This window comes from Nothobranchius furzeri, chromosome 2, assembly GCF_043380555.1.
Source record: "Nothobranchius furzeri strain GRZ-AD chromosome 2, NfurGRZ-RIMD1, whole genome shotgun sequence".
Lineage (NCBI taxonomy): Eukaryota > Metazoa > Chordata > Actinopteri > Cyprinodontiformes > Nothobranchiidae > Nothobranchius > Nothobranchius furzeri.
In genome coordinates, this window is record NC_091742.1 from 59,469,592 (window position 1) to 59,491,177 (window position 21,586).

Consider the following 21,586-nt stretch of genomic DNA (forward strand, 5'->3'; position numbering starts at 1 on the left):
TTTGGTAAACCAATTAAAGTTTATTCATTTCTTAAACCCTTTGTACAATCAGCACTTACAGGAGGGGGGAATTCAAACTTTTCAAAACAATTTACTCTATTTGGACATAAACTTTTGATTTTTATTTTTTTGTATCTTTTAAAAATAAATGTAAGCGTTTCTAAATGTGGATATTAGAGCAAGTACGGTCCCAGACTGGTTACAGGACTTCCTGTTATCCAAAACCGATGAACACAAACTCTCCCCGTGTTACAGTGTTGAGATCCGTTGCATTTTTATCATGAGATAAACGGCTGCCACGCGACAAGCGGAGAAAAGTAACAGAAAATCATTTCACTGACAGAAGGCGGCTGCTTGTGATTATTTTATATATTTAAATCTAATAAAAACTGGAACAATAAAACAGATCCTAGAAAATAAGTGACATCATGGTTGGAGATCTACCTTGTACCAGGTTTATTACAGGGCAGAGGAGACAGGAAGTGAACGGCCCCAGAACTGAAAAACTGGAGGTCAGCTTCCAAAACTCAGGGACAAATTTAAGTGTGACGCCTGAAAACGACCGTTCTCAGCTACTTTTTTTCATTAATGTTGAGAGAAGCAGGAGTGGAGCTAAAAGGTCTTTATTTTTGCGTGTGAATGTTAAAAAGGGTAAATGGTAGAATGTGCGGAAGACAACGCTGGCGTCAACACGAACAAGAGAAAAAACAAAATTAAACAGGTAGGCAGGGAGGCGTACCCTCAAAAGAAACATTCTCATCACTTCCTGTCTGCTGCATCTTCCGCCTCCCCCTCTCATTGGTCCCTGTAACCTTCAGCGACGCCGGTCCCTCGGGTTGCTACGACTACGAGCGCGCTGAGCGCTGTTGGCACCGGCGCCTGCTGAGGGTCGCCCGGATCTGTGGCCGGCGTCCTCCTTCTTGTCCCCGTCTCGTTCCCGACCGCGGTCTCTCTCCCTCTCTCCGTCCGCTGTCCTCCCGGCCGCTCTGCTGCTCGCCGCCATGCTGCTGTCCTTTTCCCGGGCCTTCAGTCTCTCCTTTTTCTCCTCTTCGCGTTTTTTCTCCTCCTCCTCCTCTCGCTCCTTACGCTTTCGCTCGCGCTCCTTCTGGCGCTCTAGGCGGTCTAAAACCCTCTGTGTTGCCTGAGTGACAAGAAGTTTTTGGTATGAATGAGTGTTTCAACAGCTTAAAACCGAACGGATGTGTGGGACCAACCTGCTCCTCTGTGAGGGGAAGCCAGTAGATACACGGAGCTGCTTTGGTCTTCAGGAACAAGTCGTCCAACAATTTAACAGGAGGTTCATCTTTTTCTGTCAGGAAGAAAATGCAGATGATGTGAAAGATAAAAAAACATTTGGTCACTTCCAGCTATGAGGACGTGTGTGTCCTAATAAGCCACAAGTTTTCTGTTGTACCAAACTATGTTAGAAACACACAAAGTATTGCTGTTTATTTATAAATCTATAATATTTAGTACATTTTTTGACACGTAGGACGCCATGTTTTCCGCACGCAATGCGCTCTGGGGGCGATGACGTATACTGGTTGCACTTGGAAGAATAGCTGTTGACGCTAGTGTTTGTTTAAACGCTCACCGTATTAATAATGAAGTAAAATGCTGCATTGTGCTGCTTTTGGATGTAATTTCCAGTCAGAGGGCAACAAGGGGAGTGATGGGAGTTTACAGCTTTCCCACTGGCAACAAGAGGAGACAGCAGTGGGAAGATGCCTGTGGACGGACACAACTTCCCAAAGATCTGCAGCTGTGTTCCCAACATTGTTCTCCTGATGAGTTTGAGGCTTATAGTCGACCACAACGACTTGAAGAGCTCAACAGAGCGGCTGGGTATAAGAGAAGGCTGAAACTAAATGCTTTCCCGACCATTTTCCCACACCAGGAGCCTAAACGCCCTCAGAGAGACGAGAGACGCTGGACTCTCCTGAGCCGACAACCCGCTCCTGCAGCTGCCGCTTCAGTCACGTTCAGCCAACCATCGGACACGCCACTCGTCACGGATGAAGCTGAACGTTCACCTCTCCCGTCAGTAAAACAAGCAGTAAGTGTAGCAACACGGTGTTCTCCACATATAGAACATCTGCAGAAATGATTAAAGTGGTTTCGCTGAATATCCTGATCATCTATGAAGCACACGACAGCTCTGGATGCTAAAACTCTCCTAAATCATTCATAACTGAATAAGTTTGATCACACGATAGCTTACCGTTAACTTCTGCTGACACAAATGTGAGCTCTTAACAAACACTCTCCCCCTCGGTTACCATGGAGACGCATTTGCCGCACACGCACCACCGGTTTTGTCCTGCTCTCGCTTCATCCCGCCCTTCCTGCTCTTCATGACGACGCTTGTTCAGTGAAACGTGGTCAGTGATGTCATCATTAGTGTTTCACTCTGGTTCAAAGTGAAAGGGCTGAACAGATGACAAGTTGATGTCGCTGAACAGTCACTACAGGGTCCCAAAGCCGGCCGGTGCAACCATATGACATCACTACCCAGAGTGCATTGCGACGCTAACAACAACGGCGACCTACGAGTTAAACTATTTTTTCAAATTTTATTAAAATGAAGACATTAAGAAGGTTTTTTACACCACTTTAATATAACTGACCCTAACATTTACCACAAGGTTTTGTAACCTGGGTTCCTTTTAAGCAACACTAGACAGTTTTTAACACTTTAAAGATATCGACCAGAGGCAAAATTCCTTTGAACGGCAGGTGTAAAGAAGTATTAAAACCTTGGATGAAAAAGGTTTTTGGATTATCACGGCTGGAATTGTAAGAAAATCTGATGTTTGTGACCGGCGCGGGAAAAACAGAAACTAGCTTCCGGTCTAAGCCCTGGGCAGCTGGTGACGTTTCACATGGAGCTCTGCTGAAATAGCTGTAGTAAACAACACCTGACTCCGCTGTTTCCGCGTTAGCGTTATAGCAGAGAACGTGTCATCAGTCAGATGTAGCTTCTGAAGACTGCTAGTCGGTCAGATTTTTTATTTTTCTCTGGGATACTGCGACAAGAACGGATATTGGATTACTGGAGACGTTCAACCGAACTCCGTGCCCTGCAGCTGGGTATCAGAACCGGAGGTGCAGACATGCTTTGGACCGTTTCACTCAGAAAGCCTGCGGCCCGATTGGGACACCGGGGAGGACTTTGTTCGTCTTCTGAACCAAAATCGGTACGGTTTGTAAAAGTTTGTTAAATATTTCATGTCTGTGCTCCACCGGTAGCTTTCAGTTACGTTCTCAGCTGATTAGCTCCCTCATGTTGTCCCAATATAACTCGGTAATCTACAGATGAGTAAAATAACGTGTTGCCAGCTTTACCGCTGTGTGTATTTATTGATATAACATCGGAAAATATTTAACTGATTGCTTACCAGAATAAATCTTCCTGATGCTAACTCGCTAGCTCGGATCGTTGTTTTCTAATCCTGGATGACACAGAGGTTCTACCGGTCCTATAGGAGGATCTATTGTTGAAAAATGGGGATCATCTTTTAGATTATATCTGTGTGTGTGTGTGTGTGTGTGTGTGTGTGTGTGTGGTAGCTTTCACAAATTACTTGTTTATTCTTTACCAGAGCTAACACGGTTAGTGCTGCAGCAGTCATGCTAACGGGACTCGCCTGCTGGAGTCCAGAAGTACCGGTGCGGTTCTAGATGGATATATAGATGTAGGTTATCATTTTAGATCAAACCTATGTTAGATAAAAATATGTGTAGGACACGGACATGTGGCTCAGACCTTTAGCTGATGGTGACCTGGCTTTGTTGCTGCTGGACGTGTAAGTAATATTATTTTTGTCCAACACTATGGATCTTTTTTACTCTGAGGTTTTTTCAGTGTCAGTTGGCTTGTGTTAGTGTTAGCTCGTTATTAGCATTAGCTACAGCAGGCGGTGGCAGGGTTGTAATTCTGCTTTCAACCAGCAGGAGGGAGGAGTGGGAAACTTGTTTAGTGTTGCTTTTAACCCTGAAATTAAGCTAAAAAAAATTACCTTTTTGTATTTTCATTTCCATCAAATAGCCTTACCCTTCTTCTCCGTCTTCCTCTCTTTGCTCTTGGCCCTCTCCCTCCTCCTCCTCTCCCTTTCTCTGGACCTCGATCGGCGCCCGTCCTCTCCAAGTCTCGCAAATTCCCGGACTTTATCGCGGTCCCACTCTCGCTCGCCTCTCGTCCTTTCCCGGCGCTCCATCTCTCTCTGACGCTCTGCCAACAGATCTCGAACTCCCCTGTCCCGCTCCTTGTCTCTATCCCGCTCCTTGTCTCGGTTGTGGTCCTTGTCACGATCGCGCATCAGAGGGGGCGGCCGGTTAGGAGGAACGGTCGGCTGGACGACGTGGTCCTCCTCCACTTTGGGCTTCAGGATGCCTTTGTGAAAATCCAACTGATGAGGTAAAAGAAATATGAATTATGCTTATTAACTTATGGGTCAGAGGAGACACCATGACTCATTCAAGATGTGTTCATCACCTCAGCTTGTTTGCAGAAGTCCACGCTCAGCACCTTGGGATTACTAGCGGGCCATTTGACTCCATGCAGAGCCGTCCTGGTGGAGACGGCCTCCTCCGTGCTAGCATACTGTGAGATCACAGAAAACATTTTAAACTATTTGCAGCACAAACACACGTTTACTTCTGAGCTTGTGAAAGTGTCCGTGTCGTTACCGTGACATAGCAGTGGGACTTGATCTTATCGATCCAGAAGCCCTCCTCAACAACACTTCCTGTCCGGTTGAGCAGCTCTTTGAGCTGGAGCAGGGTAAAAGGTCGAACCTACACATGAGGAAGTCACAAACCAGATTATAAAACAAGACAGAAGCGCTGACGACTTCACAGCAAAAGAACAACAAAAATGGCCGACAGCTGATATTGTGACCCTGTGGGCGATTTTGACAAGTTTAATCTTCCGTCTTCCACGATAAAAAGTCAAAAGCCGACACAGATACCGGTATTCTAATAAGATTATTTATATTTCATCTAATCAGACTAGTTCCTGTTGGGGAGATTACAGCAAATTGCTGTAAAAATGTCAGATTTCCGCTTAATCTCTCTCGTGTTTGGGTGTAAACATCTCTACTCGGCAGAACCACATCCCACTAGTTACCTTCAGCCTTTTCTGAATGAAACCGAGACTAAGAGCCTCACACCTGCGTGAAACAATTAAAGCCACCATTCATGTCTGACGCAAACCCTAGAAGTCTGTAGGTGGTGGTGATTAAACGTGTGCTGTCTCATCTTGTCAAAGTCTGGTTAGTCATCCACCTCACTCCTGACTGCAGCCATAACACCTGGATAATTCCCGACAGTAATTACGGGGATGATGTGGTTACCACTGGCATCTACACAACATACTTCCATCATTACGCCGCTGATTCCTTCACACAAACAGGGACGAGTTCAAATCTGTTTGGCACCAAGCTTTTATTGTAAGATGATCTCTACCTGGGAGATTAGCACAGGAGGTTAAGAGCAACTCACCAGGTTGGTCACGTGGATGATGTTGGAAACCTTTCCTCGGGGTGGCGAGGGCTGTCTGGTTGAGCGAACGGGGTCGTCGATTGTGATGGACACGCCGGACTTCTGCTGACTAATAGAGCGACGCACCAGGCTGTCGCTGGGGGTGACTGGAGGAGAGGTGGAAGTGAGAAAAAAATCTAAATGGAGTTGAGATAAATGACTTCTCAACGCAAAGTTGTGCTGCGCTGAAAATCTATTCTCTTTATTTGATAAACGTACCTTTTTTTTTCTCCTCTTCGAGCTCCACGGACATCTGCGTTTCCGAGGTTTCGTCTGAAAGGCTGCTCTTTCGTTTGTCTCTAGAGGGCTTCTGCTCTTCGTCTTCTTTCTCCATTTTCTCCACATCTTCACTTGGCTGGCCGTTCTCCTGGCTGTCGTTGGGAACAACCTGACAAATGGAGATGCGTAGTAAAGCACCTAGTTTTATGAAGCACTAGGGATGGGTACCTTTGACATTTGAATCGATTCGGTACTAATTCCCGGTACCTAGGAATCGATACCGGTACTTAATGGTACCAATTTTCGATACTTTGGAGTGTTTAATATTTTAATTCTCTTTTATAATTAAATACATAGATTTATCAATTTATAACCATATTTGATAAATATCACGATAAAGAACATTCAACTGTTTGTATTTTAACATCGTCCTTGTAGTTTTATAAGCTGATAATTAAACTGAAGCAAACATCTTTACTGTGAACTAAATTTACTGAGTATCTTCATTCCTTTTGCCGTCTTTTTTCATTTGATTTTTTCCTACTGGGAAGTTAGAATTTCCGAGGAGAAAGCAAACGCACCATTAGCTGATAACAATGGTGGCAATGGAAACTAACATATCAAGCTAACGTTATCTTAAACAGTTTATTTTGCTGCTGGAGCAGATTAAAACGATGATGCCTCACACTTAAATCGTTGTCACCGGTTTCATCTTCACCCAATCACCCGTCGCATTTAGTAAAGTGAAGCCAAACTTTAGAGCGCCTTCATGTTCTTCTAGTCGGAGATTCGGAATTCCGAGGAGAAAGCGAACGCACCATTAGCGAAACAGAAGCTAACATATCAAACTAACGTTATCTTAAACATTTTATTTACCTGCCGGAGCAGATTAAGATGAGGATGTCTCACACTTAGATCGTTGTCGCTGGTTTCATCATCACCCAGTTACCCATCACATTTAGTGAAGTGGACCCAAGCTTTAGCGTGCTTTCTTTCTACCATGCTGCTCTGTTTACAACTGGCTCACAGCGACCGACGACATAACGCTCTTGCACATGCACAGCTGTCTAGGCAAGTTCTCGTTATGAAGGACGGGTACCGAAACAAGACATCGTTTCAAATTATGTGAATCGGTGCTCAGTCGGTACTGTGGAATTCGGTCGGTACCTTAAAAAGTACCGAATTCAGTACCCATCGCTATGAAGTACTAACACAAACTCGCATCACCTACACGGAGAAACAGCAGTGCTATGCTGCTCTCACCTGTGTGACGGTGCGCCGGATCTTGAGGCCTTTATCTGGGTCGCTCAGGCTGGCGTCCAGGCTCTCCTCGTCTCCAGACAACTGCAGCTCCTCGGGGTGAAGGTCCACAACCATCTCCTGCTTCACTTTGATGTCTGGTATCAAAGACTGAAGTGCAGAGACGAACCACCAAGGGAAAAACAAGTCAGAAAATAACTCGGTTAGCTTTTAAAAGTATAACAAAAGCTAGCAGATTGCTTATTATTTGCATTTCTGCTCATGCTCGGGGAGGGGCGTACCTTCAGGGACTCGGTGGTGATGCTTATCGATGGTTTCTTAACGGTGACTGCCGTGCTGGAGCCCCACCGCCGCTTCCTCCCACCTGCGTTTCCCACCTCGGCGTCTGCTGCTGCTCCATCTGTTGAGGCTGGAGATGCTTTGCTGCCTGTGGGTTCAAGAAAATTATACAGCTCACCATCAAGGAGAAGGAAGGTTTTATTCTGCAGTGAACAGAGATGAACAGACAAGTTCTTGCAGGTCCCACAGCAAGGCAGCAAAAATACCTGCTCTGACCCAAATAGCTCTGCAAATATTAGCGACAGCTGATGGCTTAGGACCAGAACCATTTACTAAGCCTTCTGAATTTATTCACACCAACACGATCAAGGAAACAGGTCGCTACTTCAGTCACTAAAAATGACACTAAAGGGGAATAGTGTGCTCTGGTGGGTTCCAGCTGCACAGCCAGAACGCTGCACTGATGTTTTACTGCTCAGGTCTGCACAACTAAAGTCTGATTTATCCTTCTCCATCAGCTCCACGAGGGAGACACGCACACGCACTGACACACGTTTTGCTCCCAGACGTCATCGGCTGGCGATCGATGCAAGGCAATTCCCCGCCAGAACAACAGAGGGCGTAGCTCTTTTCTGAGGTATCCTGCCACGTTAGTCGCACATCCGGTCCACAACAGAGTATTTACTGTTGTGTTTACATTGTTTTAATACATTTCAGAGAACAAATTTGAACCTCATCCACCTCTTCATATGATCGGCACCTCTAAACTCACATTTCTCGCCTTTTCCATCCACAAATAAAACGCTTTCTGCATATTTTTGTACTCCTTCGGTCACGGGTGAACAAATGTCCTTATTTTCAGACTTATTCCACGATGCGTTCTTTAATCTGTTCCGTGTCTGCCCCTAAATATCTTTTTACTGTTTGAGGGGGCGAAGGCGGTGCTGTTGATGAATTTACAGGAAGCGGCACCCTGACCAATCACAAGCTTGTTGTCTCAGTCACTTATAACGGACGGTTAAACATTGGGACCCGTCTCCGTCTTCCCCCTGCGAGCCCGTCGGAGAGCTCTTGCTCAGACGCATAACGGCGTTGCGCATCTCCGCATCGACACAGACGTATAAATCAGGCTTAAAGTGAAGGTGTGCAGTAACCATGCACATCACATTTGTACTCTAAATCCACCAAACGGATCGATTCTGCTGCTCATGACTGTTCCTCAGACTTCCACTCTAATTAAAAGCTGGAGGAAAATAATGTTTCATTTTAGAAACCTTCAGAAATCTTGACTTTTCAGTGATTTTTAGACCATTTTTAACTTGACTGTTTAAATTTAAGCCATTTAAAACGTACTTGGGGATAATTTATGTTACTGAGAGTGGGGAAGAACCAACAACAATTCCATGAATTTTGTTTAAAACAATTGCCACTAATAGCACAACGATGCGCCTCGACCATGGACGTAACTTTCACTTTAGAAGTGGGGGGAACACGGGGGGTGGGTTGGGGGGGTGGTATCTTTACAGTATGTTCTAATACAGGGGTGTCAAACATGCGGCCCTCGGGCCGGATGCGGCCCGCAAGCGGGTTAAATCCGGCCCGCGAGATGGTTGTGAAAACTTTATTTTCATACTTTACAATGTAGAGTGAAAATAAACTTATCTTTGTGAGCAAGTTTTCTCTGTAATGAGTATAAATAAAACAAAGCTGCGCTCTAGGCTCACACAAGAACTTGAATCACATCTTGAAGTTGGCCGCCACTCAGGATGTGACTTCTGATATTGATGTGCTGGTGAAAGCTAAAAGATGTAAAGTAAAATGAGTCAAATATACTTTAAGTGCTGCATGAAACTGATCTAGCCATGTGATCTGTAAGCTCTTTGAATCACTAAGGAATATTTTTTGTTTATTGATTTTTATTTTATTTTTTTTTAATTTTCAAGTACACTTCAGGTGTTGTACTTGTACTATTTTGGATACACTGTCCTCAGGCTCCAGCCTTGTTTTATATTGATTGTATTAAAACAAAGAAAACAATCTGAAGGGTTTTTTTAATGTACCGGTCCAGCCCACTTGGGACTAGATTTCCCTCAATGTGGCCCCTGAGCTAAAATGAGTTTGACACCCCTGTTCTAATGGGAAGCAGGCTTCAACACAAACGGTTGTTTTCCGCTTGGTCCTAGAGCTCAACCAGTGTCAATTTAACATAGCGTAATATTGTTTTGGGATGGCAAAAAGTGCAGGGGTCAAAACTTGTCTTTGGAAAAAGTGTGTGTGTGCGTGTGTGTGTGGGGGGTCACCCCCCACCCCAAAATTACGTCCATGGCCTCGACTTTAGAATGACTTTCCAACAGTTCTGCTGTTATCGACAGTCTGGACACCTTTAAAAAGCAGCCAAAGACCTCGTTACTTCTAAATCGCTTTTGTGAAAATCTTTTTTTTTCACTGGTTTGGCGATTTATTGTTTTCAAGGCTCCTAAATGACCTTTCATTCTTTTGTTTTTTGTCTTTTAATCATGTCGAATTTCTACGTGATTTTTTTCCAGTGATAGGTGTTACGTAAATAAACTTTCCTTCATAACAAAGACAAGAGTACTTGCTTTGTGAGACGTTTTTATGCTATTCCATTAATAACAGCATGCTAATGTTTCGAAACAATAAAGAAATTCTACCTTCTTTATAGTAACACATTCATATTTCCTGGTCTGAAGACCTCACACATGCATGTTTAAATGTCTGATCTCATTTGAAAGAGAAGCAAAGATCAGCTTACCTCCCTAAGGGTCAAAGTTCCCAGATCAGGGTCCGAAATTAACACTCGCCACTCGCCAAATGCGAGTAAATTGCTCCATTTGGCGAGTAAATTTTTGAGCTCTACCTGCCACCTGGCGAGTAAATGTTTGCACCAAATTAGTTATGTTTATCAGTCATCTAACACGGATGTCTGATACTCCTCCCGCCTGCATGCAACTTACACAAACGTACGTGAAACGTGAACGCCGCATACAACGTCATTTCCACCTATCTCATTCAATCAGTTTATCGCGTTAGCCGTTAGCTTCGTGTTAAAACTAGCGGTGAAATGTGGCGGTTTTAAACTGGAGTCAGCCAGCCTTCCAAAAGAAAACTCGTCGAACTGGAAGAAAAACCACCAGGACCAGTGGCAACCAGAAGATTTTGTGAAAAGTGGCGAACTGGAGACGGCGGAGTCGTGAGACACTGGCTACATTATGATGGCCACGTAGCGTTGCTGCCTTTCACAGACAACTGTCCCTCGGCATTCTTCAAATATCCAAAAAATGCCCATACTTCCGACTTTGTCCTCTTTGAGGGATAATAAATGTCCTGAGTGCTGTCGTCTCCTCCTGCCATTATTTCAGCTTTAGCTTAAAGAAAGTTTTGGTCGTAAACAACAAAGTGTGCATGTGCCGCCGGCAACTTCCAGCAGATGATACGGTGGCTGGTAAGGGTCACCACGCCTACACCGCAGCCACGGTAATCCACCGAGATAATATATATATATATATTTTAAACAAGACTGTTATTATTTATTGTCAACTTTTTTACCGGGGTTTACTGCTACACCGGTTACCGTGACAACCCTAGCCCTGACACACTTTCAGATATTCTCATGGTGCAGCTGTGTTCTCCAGAGATCAAGGACTGTGACCCAAATGAGGCTGTAATGCTTTGGCACAAAGACGGTGTCAGAAGCAGGAGGCCAGACTTCATGGACAGAGAAAACAAGGAGTCTGACTAGATTTCAATGAAAGAGTTCATAAAAACATCTCTAAAAATAAATAAATAAATAGTAAAAGTGACAAAAGAGTTGTTTTTCTTATTAATTGATGTTTTAATTATTTTGTCACTCTGTTTGGAATCAACATAATATAGAATAACATGCTTTAGGTAGATCTAAATCATTTAGAATTTTGGCCGGTAAAAAATATGCTTGGCCGGTAGATTTTCATTATCTACCAGCCAACTTGGCCGGTGAGTAAAAAATTTTATTTCGGACCCTGTCCCAGATCAATGACACACAAGCCAAGTGCTGAATTTAATTATTTCCCCTCTTCCAAACCATAAAAAAAGTCAATCAGCAACAACTTAAGTTTAATGGGCAAGCTACAGGATGGGTGCCAAACGTAAAACCTCTAAAAATAAACCCCAGACGCATCTTTTGGTTCTTTTTTTTTAAATCTTCCTGGAGCTCCAGGAGACGATAAAAAGTTTGGTACTTACTGGTTAAAGAGATCTTGCGAGCGGCAAAAGCCTTAGGAGTGGTGCTCTGGAAACAGAGGGAGACAGAAAGAACATACAGAAACCCCAGGGGTGCGGGGCCAGGTGAGAACCAGGAGTCCAGACCCAAACAGGCAGCACACACAGGAGGAGGTGAGACGGCAAAACGTGGAGGGGGGGCCGGGAGACCGGTTGTCTGAACCACTCGATGCAGACTCAACACATTCTAGTGCTCCACCTCTGCTCAAGAGGCTCCGACACATCTGCTTCGGCTGGATCTAAAGCCAACTACACTAGTGTGTCAGCGGCAAACCTGGATGTGTTTGCATTCTAACAGTTTTAGAGAAAGACGGCGTTTACCGCCATCGGACTAATAAAAGTAGACTAAGCACAAAGAGATCAAAAGGGACGACTGTTGGACAAAGGTGGAAAACTGAATGTTAAAGGCGGTCAGTCGGGATATAAACTCATTCAGATTGTTTACACTAAAGAAAAATCACTATATCCACAATATGTGATTAAATATATAAACAAGTCTAAGCTGCTTTAGTCAGTCATGTCAAAACTAAATTAAACATTTCCTTCTCTTAAAAAATATTCTAATAATTGCTTTTTTTTTTAATAAGTAGAGGAATAATGACAAGTCATTTCCTGGTACCATTTAAGACCTGATTCCTTACTCAGCTATGGCCCACCCGCACGACAGTGTGTACTGTATCTAGGCAACAAGGATCCAATCAGAGGAGTCGGAGGAGTGAGGGCGGGGCTCGGATTGAGGACGGGACTTTTTGTCTCGATCGGGTCTGAGGAGGAATTTTCTTTGGTCGTGTCTCAGTCTTTGGGAAGCAGAGGTTTCTGATGGATGGGAGGTACAGGGGTGCGCTCGAGTCTCTGATGATGTGTGTTGTACCTCTGCTGAGTGAAGAGAAGACAACGTCTGAAGCTTGACGACACACACACTTGTTGTTTACACTTGCCTATGCTCTCCACAACAGCATCTGACCAGCTGGCCATCTCTGACGTCTCCACGTTGGAAAACTTATTTTTTCTTTATCAAACTTCTTCTATTTCAGTCTCTCGGTGATGAAAAATTCAGTTACAGTCTTTGTAAAGTCACAACTTGTAGTGTTGGATGACTCTGGACTCAGGAAATGATTACAGGATGTAGGTCCAAACTGGTGTCGCCATGGAAACAGAAGCTGCCAGGAGCAAACGAGAGGCAGTTTGTTGGGTTTGCAGCGTTGCCTTTGAGCCTGTAGAGTGTCTGAGGCTTTGGGGTCAAACGATGTTCGATGTCACAGTTGGAGTGTAAAAATCTTTTTCTATGCAGACTGAAACTGGAGATGGAATCAGGAAAGTCTCATTCATGACAACACCTTTACAGGTGCGAGTCCTTTAAAAACAGCCAGCCAACTTAGGGAAGAGTGATAGTCAGCCTTACAAACTCAGGAAGAAAAAAAAAGTTCATAAAAATTGTCCATCAGTTTTAGGAAACAAGCTGTGGCGTTTTCTAGAGGTTAAAACCCCCCAAACGGTGGAATTAATCCTCGAGGTGTGAGGTGCAGCAGCAGGTCTCAGTCCAAAGTCAATACTCCACTGCACAGGTAGAGGGCAGCGTGGGATTAAATCCAAAAAGGTGTGGAAGGCTGTTCAACTCTCTGCTGAGTGACTGACTAGTTTTCAGAAGAAGACACTTTTTAATCTCCTCAAGATGGTGGCTAGGAGAGGTAGAGAGAGGAGGAGCCACGTGGTGCAGCACGGTCCAACCCCTGTGGCCGGGTTGTCATGACAACTGTGAACTGCTGCAGTTACCATGGCTGCTGCTGTCGGCAAAGCCCTGATGCAGGCATCCAGTTCCTGCTGGCTCAGCGTGTCAATGGAGGACAAAAACAGGAGCCCCTGCAGGCTTCGGGCTCGGCTTTTACTCAGCGCCGCGGGGCTGCAGACTCTGGGCCTAACTCAGGTACCAGCGACGCACTTTGTCTGAGCGGGGCGGGAGTTGTAGAAGGAGTAGGAGTGGAAGAGGTGTTGGTGGTGGTGTTGGTAGTAGTATGCAGCAGGTACCAATAGGGGCAATGGAAGAGGCATGGGCACCTTCATAACAAAGCAATCAATGGGGTTTTAAACAACAATCACACCATAAATATATAGTGAGAGAGGAGCGTTCATGATGGGATACAAGAGGCAAAAAAATGGACAGAAAGAAGACAAATAGAAGAGAGAGAGAGTGCTGCAGGAAGGGTAAATAACAAGAAAGCAAAGACAAAACACTAAAATAAAGGAGATACAAGCACTGATGCACCTGTACACACACACACACACACACACACACACACACACACACACACACACACACACACACACACACACACACACACACACACACACACACACACACACACACACACACACACACACACACACACACACACACACACACACACACACACACACAGATGTAAGCATGCACTCTGCAGAATGGATGTCCAGTTTAACACATTATCACTGGCTCTACTTTCATTCCAACAACATAAATAAACCCTCTGCACAGCCCAGACAACAAGTCTGTGTGTATGTGTGTGTGTGTGGTTGTGTTGGTGTGTGTGTGTGTGTGTGCAAGATGAGCTACATCAAAGAGCTTGTTATGAGATTTAAATTGCATTAAAAGAAGCAGATGGGAGAGACCAGTTCATTCCCAGAAACCCCGTCACTCAGTTCCAACTCAGCTCATTTAACTCCCATTACAAGAATCAGCCCATAGTCTCAATTACGTAAAAATAAATGATGCAAAAAACGGTTTAAAATGAACATCATCTAAAAAGCTGTTAGGGCTGCACAATGCGTCGCAAATGTATCATCATTGTGATATCAGCATGCGCAATAGGCACATCGCAAAGTAGAGAAAAATTGCTATGAATGGTCAGCTCAAATATTTGCTACACAAAAAGCATTTTGTCAACAACAAATCTCCGTATTCACCTCCAACGCAACCATAAAGATCTCTATACAGGGCTCCAGAAGGCTAGCCTCCGCTTGCATGATTTCATTTTGTTACTGTAATAACACTAATGATAGAAGATGCAGTGGTGCGGCTGAAGTATCCATACAGAGGTAAAAGACAAACATTGCAGATGACAGTATTTCTTTCTTTATTGCCAGTTCTGCCATCACAACATTAATCACCATTAAGCCGGCGACACACCAGCCGCCGAAGTGCCGGGTGGCGAAGCGCTCACGAAATTCGGCCGCTGCTTCTCAGTTTGGATCAGACGCTTGTTTCTCCGCTCCGGCCGAGGCGCACCTCGTAGTTTTTCTTTTAACCACTTGGTGTCCTCCATTTCCTCTTTGCCTTTTCTCTGCTCGTTTGTTCGACACCCCCCTCCCCCTCGCTGTGTGTGTGTGTGTGTTTGTACGCGTGTGTGTGAACCTATGGTGTGAACCAGTTGTTAAAAGCTGGCCTACGACTTTCTGCCTCTCTGTCCTGTTTGCTCCGGTTGAAAGACACTCAAAAACACACCCTCTTCACGTGGTCACACACACACACACACACACACGTTTGCTCTGTGTGTGTGTGTGGTTTTTATGCAATGTCTGTTTACGAACACATTTGACTATCGCGGAATTGTATTTTGAAATGCTTTATTTTGTTAAATTTACCGGCCTGCCTCTTATGTCTAGGTTTGACTTCCTGCCAGAATTGACGCGATTCACCTGCGGCTCACGAAAAAAATAGAGCAGACGCCAAAACGATCGCTGCACGGCGCGGGCTGGAGCGCCGGCGCGCGGCGGCCCATGTGGTCTATAGTACAGGATAAAAAGGGTGCCGAATGAAGGCGGTCTCCTTTTCGCTGCGCTTTGGCGGTCGGTGTGTCCCCGGCATTAAGGTGCATCGCAGGTTCTCCTAACATTGTGCAGCCCTAAAAAGTGTCTTAGGGGTTTTTGTTTCCTAACTCTTTAGGAGTAGTGTTGGATTTGAGTGACTACCACTGCTACTTGGACATGCTGAGGATGCAGGTTAGTGGGAGACAGAGTCAAGACCCAGGGACGTACACCCTCTCAGTGACCTTACCTCCTCTGGACGGCTCTCGCTGCTCTCCGGCTCTGACCCAGATGCTGGCTGCTGGGCCATGGAGCTCTCCGAGTCTGGTTCCACCTCTGTAACAGCTGCTGTGCTGGGCTCCGAAACCTCCCTGAAGAATTAAACCAAACTGGTGACAAACCACCTCGGTGATGTGTTCACAACAATAAACTTACCACAGCAGCGGTGTTGACAGGAACAGTTTGCCCCTTTTAGGCAAGCCATGACACCTGCTAAACACTAGATGGGTGTGACTGTTGTGACACACACCACCAGGAAAGTAACTTTGGTTTTCCCTGTCACCTTTTGATTTAATGTAGTACAATAACTATTTTTCCCCCATTGTTTTGTTCCAAAATCATTAGTGACTGCTAAACTAAACATTTTAGACCCAGAAATTAAAGATGCACCAAGTAAGACCGACATCTTGTGGTGAAATGTGGGTACTGCAATCCACATATCAAAACAAACAAGTCAGCTCTGAGCAACTCTAGCCAGTTACAGATCCACACCAAAAGACTTTAGAGGACCAGTTGAATATGTTCAACTGTAATATCGAGTTGTTGGTAATTGAAAAAGTAGCCTGAGTAATATTTATCGTGAACCATTTGTTTTAAATTCACTGTTAACATTATTAGCTCAACGTAGGGCTGCTCAGTTTTCAACCATTATAAAAACAAAACAAGCTGATTATTTGCTCCTCCCTTTTGCGCTGCTCCAAGTTGCAAATCAAGCGCTCCTCCCACATTGTTGCCAACTTAGCGACTTTGTTGCCATTTCTGACAGCTTTTCAGACCCCATTCTTGACTTTTTAAATCCTATAAGTACCTAGCGATCAACCTAGAACCATCTCTGATAACCCGTTGCTACTTTCTGAATAACTTACTGTCGTCGACATGCCCTGCAGGTTAGCAAAACAGCCTGCGCTCCGGACAGTAGGATGTAGAGCCGGCTTCCTCTTGGATTAGCCAGAGTGAGTAACACACAACATACTGACAGGCTCCTGAGCTGCTAAAAATGGCAAAATGTGCGTGCGGCATGCTAAACACACACACACACACACACACACACACACACACACACAGCTTGCCTCTAATTTAGGGCTGCCACGACTAGTGGACGCTTAAAGACGACGTCGACAAAAAAAAAGTTGACGACTAATTTAATAGTCGACGCGTTATTTATTGTGTGAGCATTTTTAAAATCTCGCCTGCTGCTGCACGTTCGGCACGTTGGCTTCCTGCCCCACTGCTTATTTAAGTGGAGGCACAGGCGCTGTAGTGCCACTCCAGCTCAGCGTTCACGCAGAATCACCAGAGAAACAACACATCATGGCAAATCGTCAACGGAGCTCAAAGGTTTGGGAGCATTTTATGAAAACAACTGAGAAGCAAGTAGAGCGCAAACTCTATACGGTGAAATCCTTGTTTCAAGGGGACTACATCGGCGATGCACGAGGATCTTAAAAGGAAGCACATGACGGCGAAGAACGAAGAGTGGCTTCTGTAAGTGTACCTTTTAGCTGCTAGCATCATTTGTGTAGCAACAACAGCAGTGATGGTGATTATACGTTAAACACGTATGTATATGTCACGTGTTAGCTCTAATGTTACAAACACTAATGATTTTTTTATCCTGCTACTAGTAATGTAAGAAAATATCGATATAGCAATATATCGCGATATTTTTTCCTGCGATATTACGTCGATGTTCAAAAGCTGTGTATCGATTTTTTGGAAGAATTTACGTGCAAACATTTGTGAATTTTCTTTTCTTTTGGTGCAAATCAAATACTGTCCGCTAGTCAGCAGTAGTGTGCAATGGAGTTTGTTTCCACCATTGAAATGTAAATCCTTCTATTATGGTTCAGATACCTCATGTTAATCATGTTAATTATCAGTTTGGACCCTTTATTGAATTTTCTACAATAATTTTAGTCAAAAAAAAATCGCTAATATCGTCCGACTGAATGTATCGCAATATATTGTGATATATCGTATCGTCTCCCGTGTATCGTGATAAGTATCGTATCGCCAGAATTTCACCAATACACATCCCTACCTTCTACGTTACAGCGCTAAAAGAAAGCGGTCTTCTACAATGGACGAGTTTCTCACAAGGCCAACCAAGTGCGCACCGCAACAAGCCAATGCCCTGACCGAGGCCATTTTGAACATGCTGGTAACGGACATGAGACTCCTTTCCATGGTTGGCCATCAAGGTTTTAAAGATATGATCGAGATGTTCAACCAAGAATACTATGAGAAGTATCTACCAGGCCGATCACATTTCACCACATTGATGGAAAGGAAATATGAGACGACCTTTAAAAAGGTGTGTATCTGTGTACGTACGTATGTGCGCGAGCATGCACGTGTATCTGTGTGTGTGTGTGTGTGTACGTACGTACGTACGTCTTGGAATGCCAAGAATGTCTCGAGCTTTGATCTGCACCCTCCACCTCCAAGGCTAAAACGGCTAGTAGCAGTCAGAGTCAGACGTCCATTAAAGACGCGTTCGCTAAAGGGACTGTATTTTTTTAAAAAAGCAAGCGGTGGGTCGAGATAACCAACGCAATAACGTTGGATGTTAAATCATAAAGATGGTTAACTGCACAGATTATATGCAAAATGTGTTCAATAAAAATAGTTTATTTTGATTGCAATATTTTATCTTTCTAGTTGGAAAAGCTGGATACAAATAAAAATTTGAATTTTATGCATTTTATGATAATTGCTGACTGAGCAATTAATAACCTAATAAGTTAAAGCATAATACATTATTTTCTGTGTTAATCAGCCTGCTTTATGAATTAATAATATATTGACAAATGAACTAACTAATATATTTTATCTTTAAGGTAAAGCAGGCCCTCAGAGCTGTGACTGGTTCCCTGACCCTGACGTGTGGACCAGCCGTGCTACAGAGGCGTATCTTTTGTATTTTAGTTGCATACATCTGATCGGTTTGACATTGTAGCATTTGTATTAACATGTTGCAACGAAATTCATTAAAAGCAGTTTGATAAGCTATTATCTTGTCTTTATTATTAGATGGCACGTAACTGATCACACATAGAACTAGAAGCTAATGATGGCTATATTAGAGCCTCCTGGTGCAATAAGCTATACTTTTATGAATGACATGATTAGTCGCGACTATTTGTCACCAAAATGGCGACTAGTCAACTAATAAAAAAGTAGTTTGAGGCAGCCCTACTCTGCTGTGAGACTGGGTTGAGATTGGTGTGCCTGTGGAACAATAATTACATTAACTGATGGGACCTCTAAATGAAAGGTTGACAAATAAGTTAGAAATAGAAATAAGTTCCTCATGCCGATAAATATTAATTCATCTGTCAGAGCGCCACGCTGCCACATTCCTACAGCACTGCTGGAGAGGACTTATGCAACATTCTGTGAATGTCACCAAAACATTGATGTTTATTTATTTTATATTATAAATGCACCATATAACTCTTGCTGTCAGTATTTGCAAGATATTGGTTGGGTATTTGGGTCTGTAATGGGTACCCTTAAACCAGTTAAATCTCAGCCTAAACTCTGAGAAAAAAAGATCAGTTTCAATGTAACCTTCCTTCCAACAGGACTGAGACATTAGACTTTTGTGATTATTTCAATGTAAAATTCTTACTTTTTCCACCTTTATTCAGTTCAAAAGTTAGAAAGTTGTTTCCCCGAGTCGACGTTCCAAAAAAACCATTACCAGCCGGCCGCCACTAACTGGAAAAAATCCAGTCAAAGCCTCAGCTTGAGAATGGGCAGTGTGGCGGTTTGTGTTGCAGCAGACAAAATGAGTAGGTCAAGACAGAGAAGAACACAGGAAGTCAGAGGAAGGTGATCTGGGCCACTGCTGCTATAAATACCTCACCAGCTAGCTGACACCCAGGGTCACAATCTAACTTGTACATTTGGACGTAAACATGCACATGACCACATGTGTGGTCTTCATCCGATCCATCCTACGAGTCAGAACATTCTCCCTATCCCCTTTAATTCAATTGTTTTTAATCTAGAATGGTGAGTTGAGGAAAAAAAGCGATATTTTATTTTTAGCCAACACTTAAGGAACCCTGCCAGCATCATCAAAAGCCTCTGCTTTCATATAACACAAGCAGAGAGGCAGCAGCTGTAGGTGGGAGAACCACATCCTCCATTATCTTCTCTGTACTCATTTCTCCTTTTAAAAGCTTCAAACCAAGAGATATTTGGTAGGAATAAAATCTGGATGCATTTTTCTCTAAACCAACAGGAATTACTCACAGTCTCACCTGCCCTGATCAGCTAGATTTCTTTTCCCTTTCCACGTGTTACTTAAGATGGCTGCTGGCAAAGTTTCTTTCAAGAAGAGGACCTGAAATTTTAGTCTCTAGTAATGAACTGGTGCCCCGGGAGAGCCTGTTCAGCCTCTAACAAAAGACCAGTCACTGGTTAGAGTTTCAGCTAAAGGACAGCTTTTTTTAACCCGTTTCTGCTCCTTTCTCCTCATTATTGGATGTCAGAATCTTAAAATAAAGTGTAGCTTGGGGCGAGAGCCACATGCACACCTGTATTTGTAATAAAAGGAGGCAGATGTAACTGGAACTTCAACCTGGTATGATTAGATAAAAGCAACAGGATGAAATGATCAAAGAGACACGATCAGCCAAACCGGTCTCCTTTGACTTTTCCTTTTCAAGCTACAGCTTTGAAGAAATAAAGGCACAAGCGATCAGCTCTGTGTTCATATGACTAGACAGTAATGAGGAAGCAAAATCCGTAACTGACAAGCTGTAAAATGTGTGTGTTAGTGTGTGTGGCTGGGTTCTACTGGATTTAAAGTAGACACAAGAGACCTGCAAATTTGCCCCAAATCATATGTCACCCATCAAATCAGACATAGAGTCACGTCCCACGGGAGGTGGGCATGAATGCTGGTGCCATCTGGAGAATTATATCACACCATAAGGGAAGACTAGCAGATGGCTGCTTTAATGATCTCCCATGGCAACAATGAGATCATTAACAGCCAGGTAACAAGCCTCAAAAATGTAAAGAGCAAAACCAAAATGAGCTTATGTAATAAAGACAGCTGAGAATCCAGTGTGCATAAGCTTTCCCTCTTCACATCTGAAACCATAACTTATTCATAAGTGTGCTTCGATAAGCAGCTACTTTCAGGCATTGATCAAAGAAAAAGGAGATCCCCTTCCCCCATCTGAACCGTCCCTGCTCCTTCAGCCAACAAAAGGCTTCCACCGCCGTCCCCACCCCCGGTCCCTCTCACATGGGCGAACATGTAACACGCTTACAGGCAGGCCGGTGCGAGCCGATGACACGATCACTGAGCCAGGCAGCAGCAGCAGCAGCAGACTGCTGGCACAGGAGGGAAGAAACGCCTTTGATTTCTGTATGAGCGCTGTGGGAGTACAACCAGCAACCTCGACTCGCTCCTTGGCTTACCCGTTTTTGTTGCCTTCGGACAGCATTGTGACCGGCCTTCAAAGAGCACCCCCGAGAGTAACGACCGACCCTCCGCGGCTAACGGATATTTAGCTCCGGTTCGGGTCGAAATTGGAAACGTAAAACTTGAAACCGTCGCAATTGTTTCTATTTCTTTCTAGCCGTCTATACTGCGTCGGTATCAGGGATGCAATGCATGCATGACGGCCATGTTGGCTAGCGCGGACAAATCTAGCAGAATGTGTAATCACTTTCCGGTCGGAGATTTTCAAAATAAGAGCTTGGGGTTGGACGGCAGTCAGACCGTGGCATAGCTCACATCGAATTATGAGAAATAGAATAATGAGGAAAATATAAAGCTATTTTTGTAAATGGCAGCAAAAATCTAATAAAGGCAGTAGATTAATTATACAGCAGCATAAAATAGATTCTTCCTCTTTTCAAATGGCCATTCTTTTATGACTCTGTAATGATTCGTTCATTGATGATTTACTTATTTTTACTGAAA

The 21,586-nt window shown here is 44.0% G+C and overlaps 1 protein-coding gene across 1 annotated transcript in view; it reads right to left on the minus strand.

Annotated features, from left to right (window-relative positions):
• acin1b (apoptotic chromatin condensation inducer 1b) overlaps nucleotides 1–21,586 on the minus strand; it is a 47,589-nt gene continuing 26,003 nt past the window's right edge. Inside the window, exons 7-17 of the mRNA XM_054747699.2 lie at nucleotides 15,608–15,728; nucleotides 11,542–11,587; nucleotides 7,302–7,447; nucleotides 7,024–7,170; nucleotides 5,761–5,929; nucleotides 5,503–5,648; nucleotides 4,690–4,797; nucleotides 4,496–4,603; nucleotides 4,055–4,409; nucleotides 1,215–1,309; nucleotides 1–1,141 (exon numbers count right to left, since the gene is read on the minus strand). Of these exons, the coding sequence (XP_054603674.2) occupies nucleotides 815–1,141; nucleotides 1,215–1,309; nucleotides 4,055–4,409; nucleotides 4,496–4,603; nucleotides 4,690–4,797; nucleotides 5,503–5,648; nucleotides 5,761–5,929; nucleotides 7,024–7,170; nucleotides 7,302–7,447; nucleotides 11,542–11,587; nucleotides 15,608–15,728 (1,768 nt within the window). The 3' untranslated portion in view covers nucleotides 1–814. The remainder of the gene's footprint in view (nucleotides 1,142–1,214; nucleotides 1,310–4,054; nucleotides 4,410–4,495; nucleotides 4,604–4,689; nucleotides 4,798–5,502; nucleotides 5,649–5,760; nucleotides 5,930–7,023; nucleotides 7,171–7,301; nucleotides 7,448–11,541; nucleotides 11,588–15,607; nucleotides 15,729–21,586) is intronic.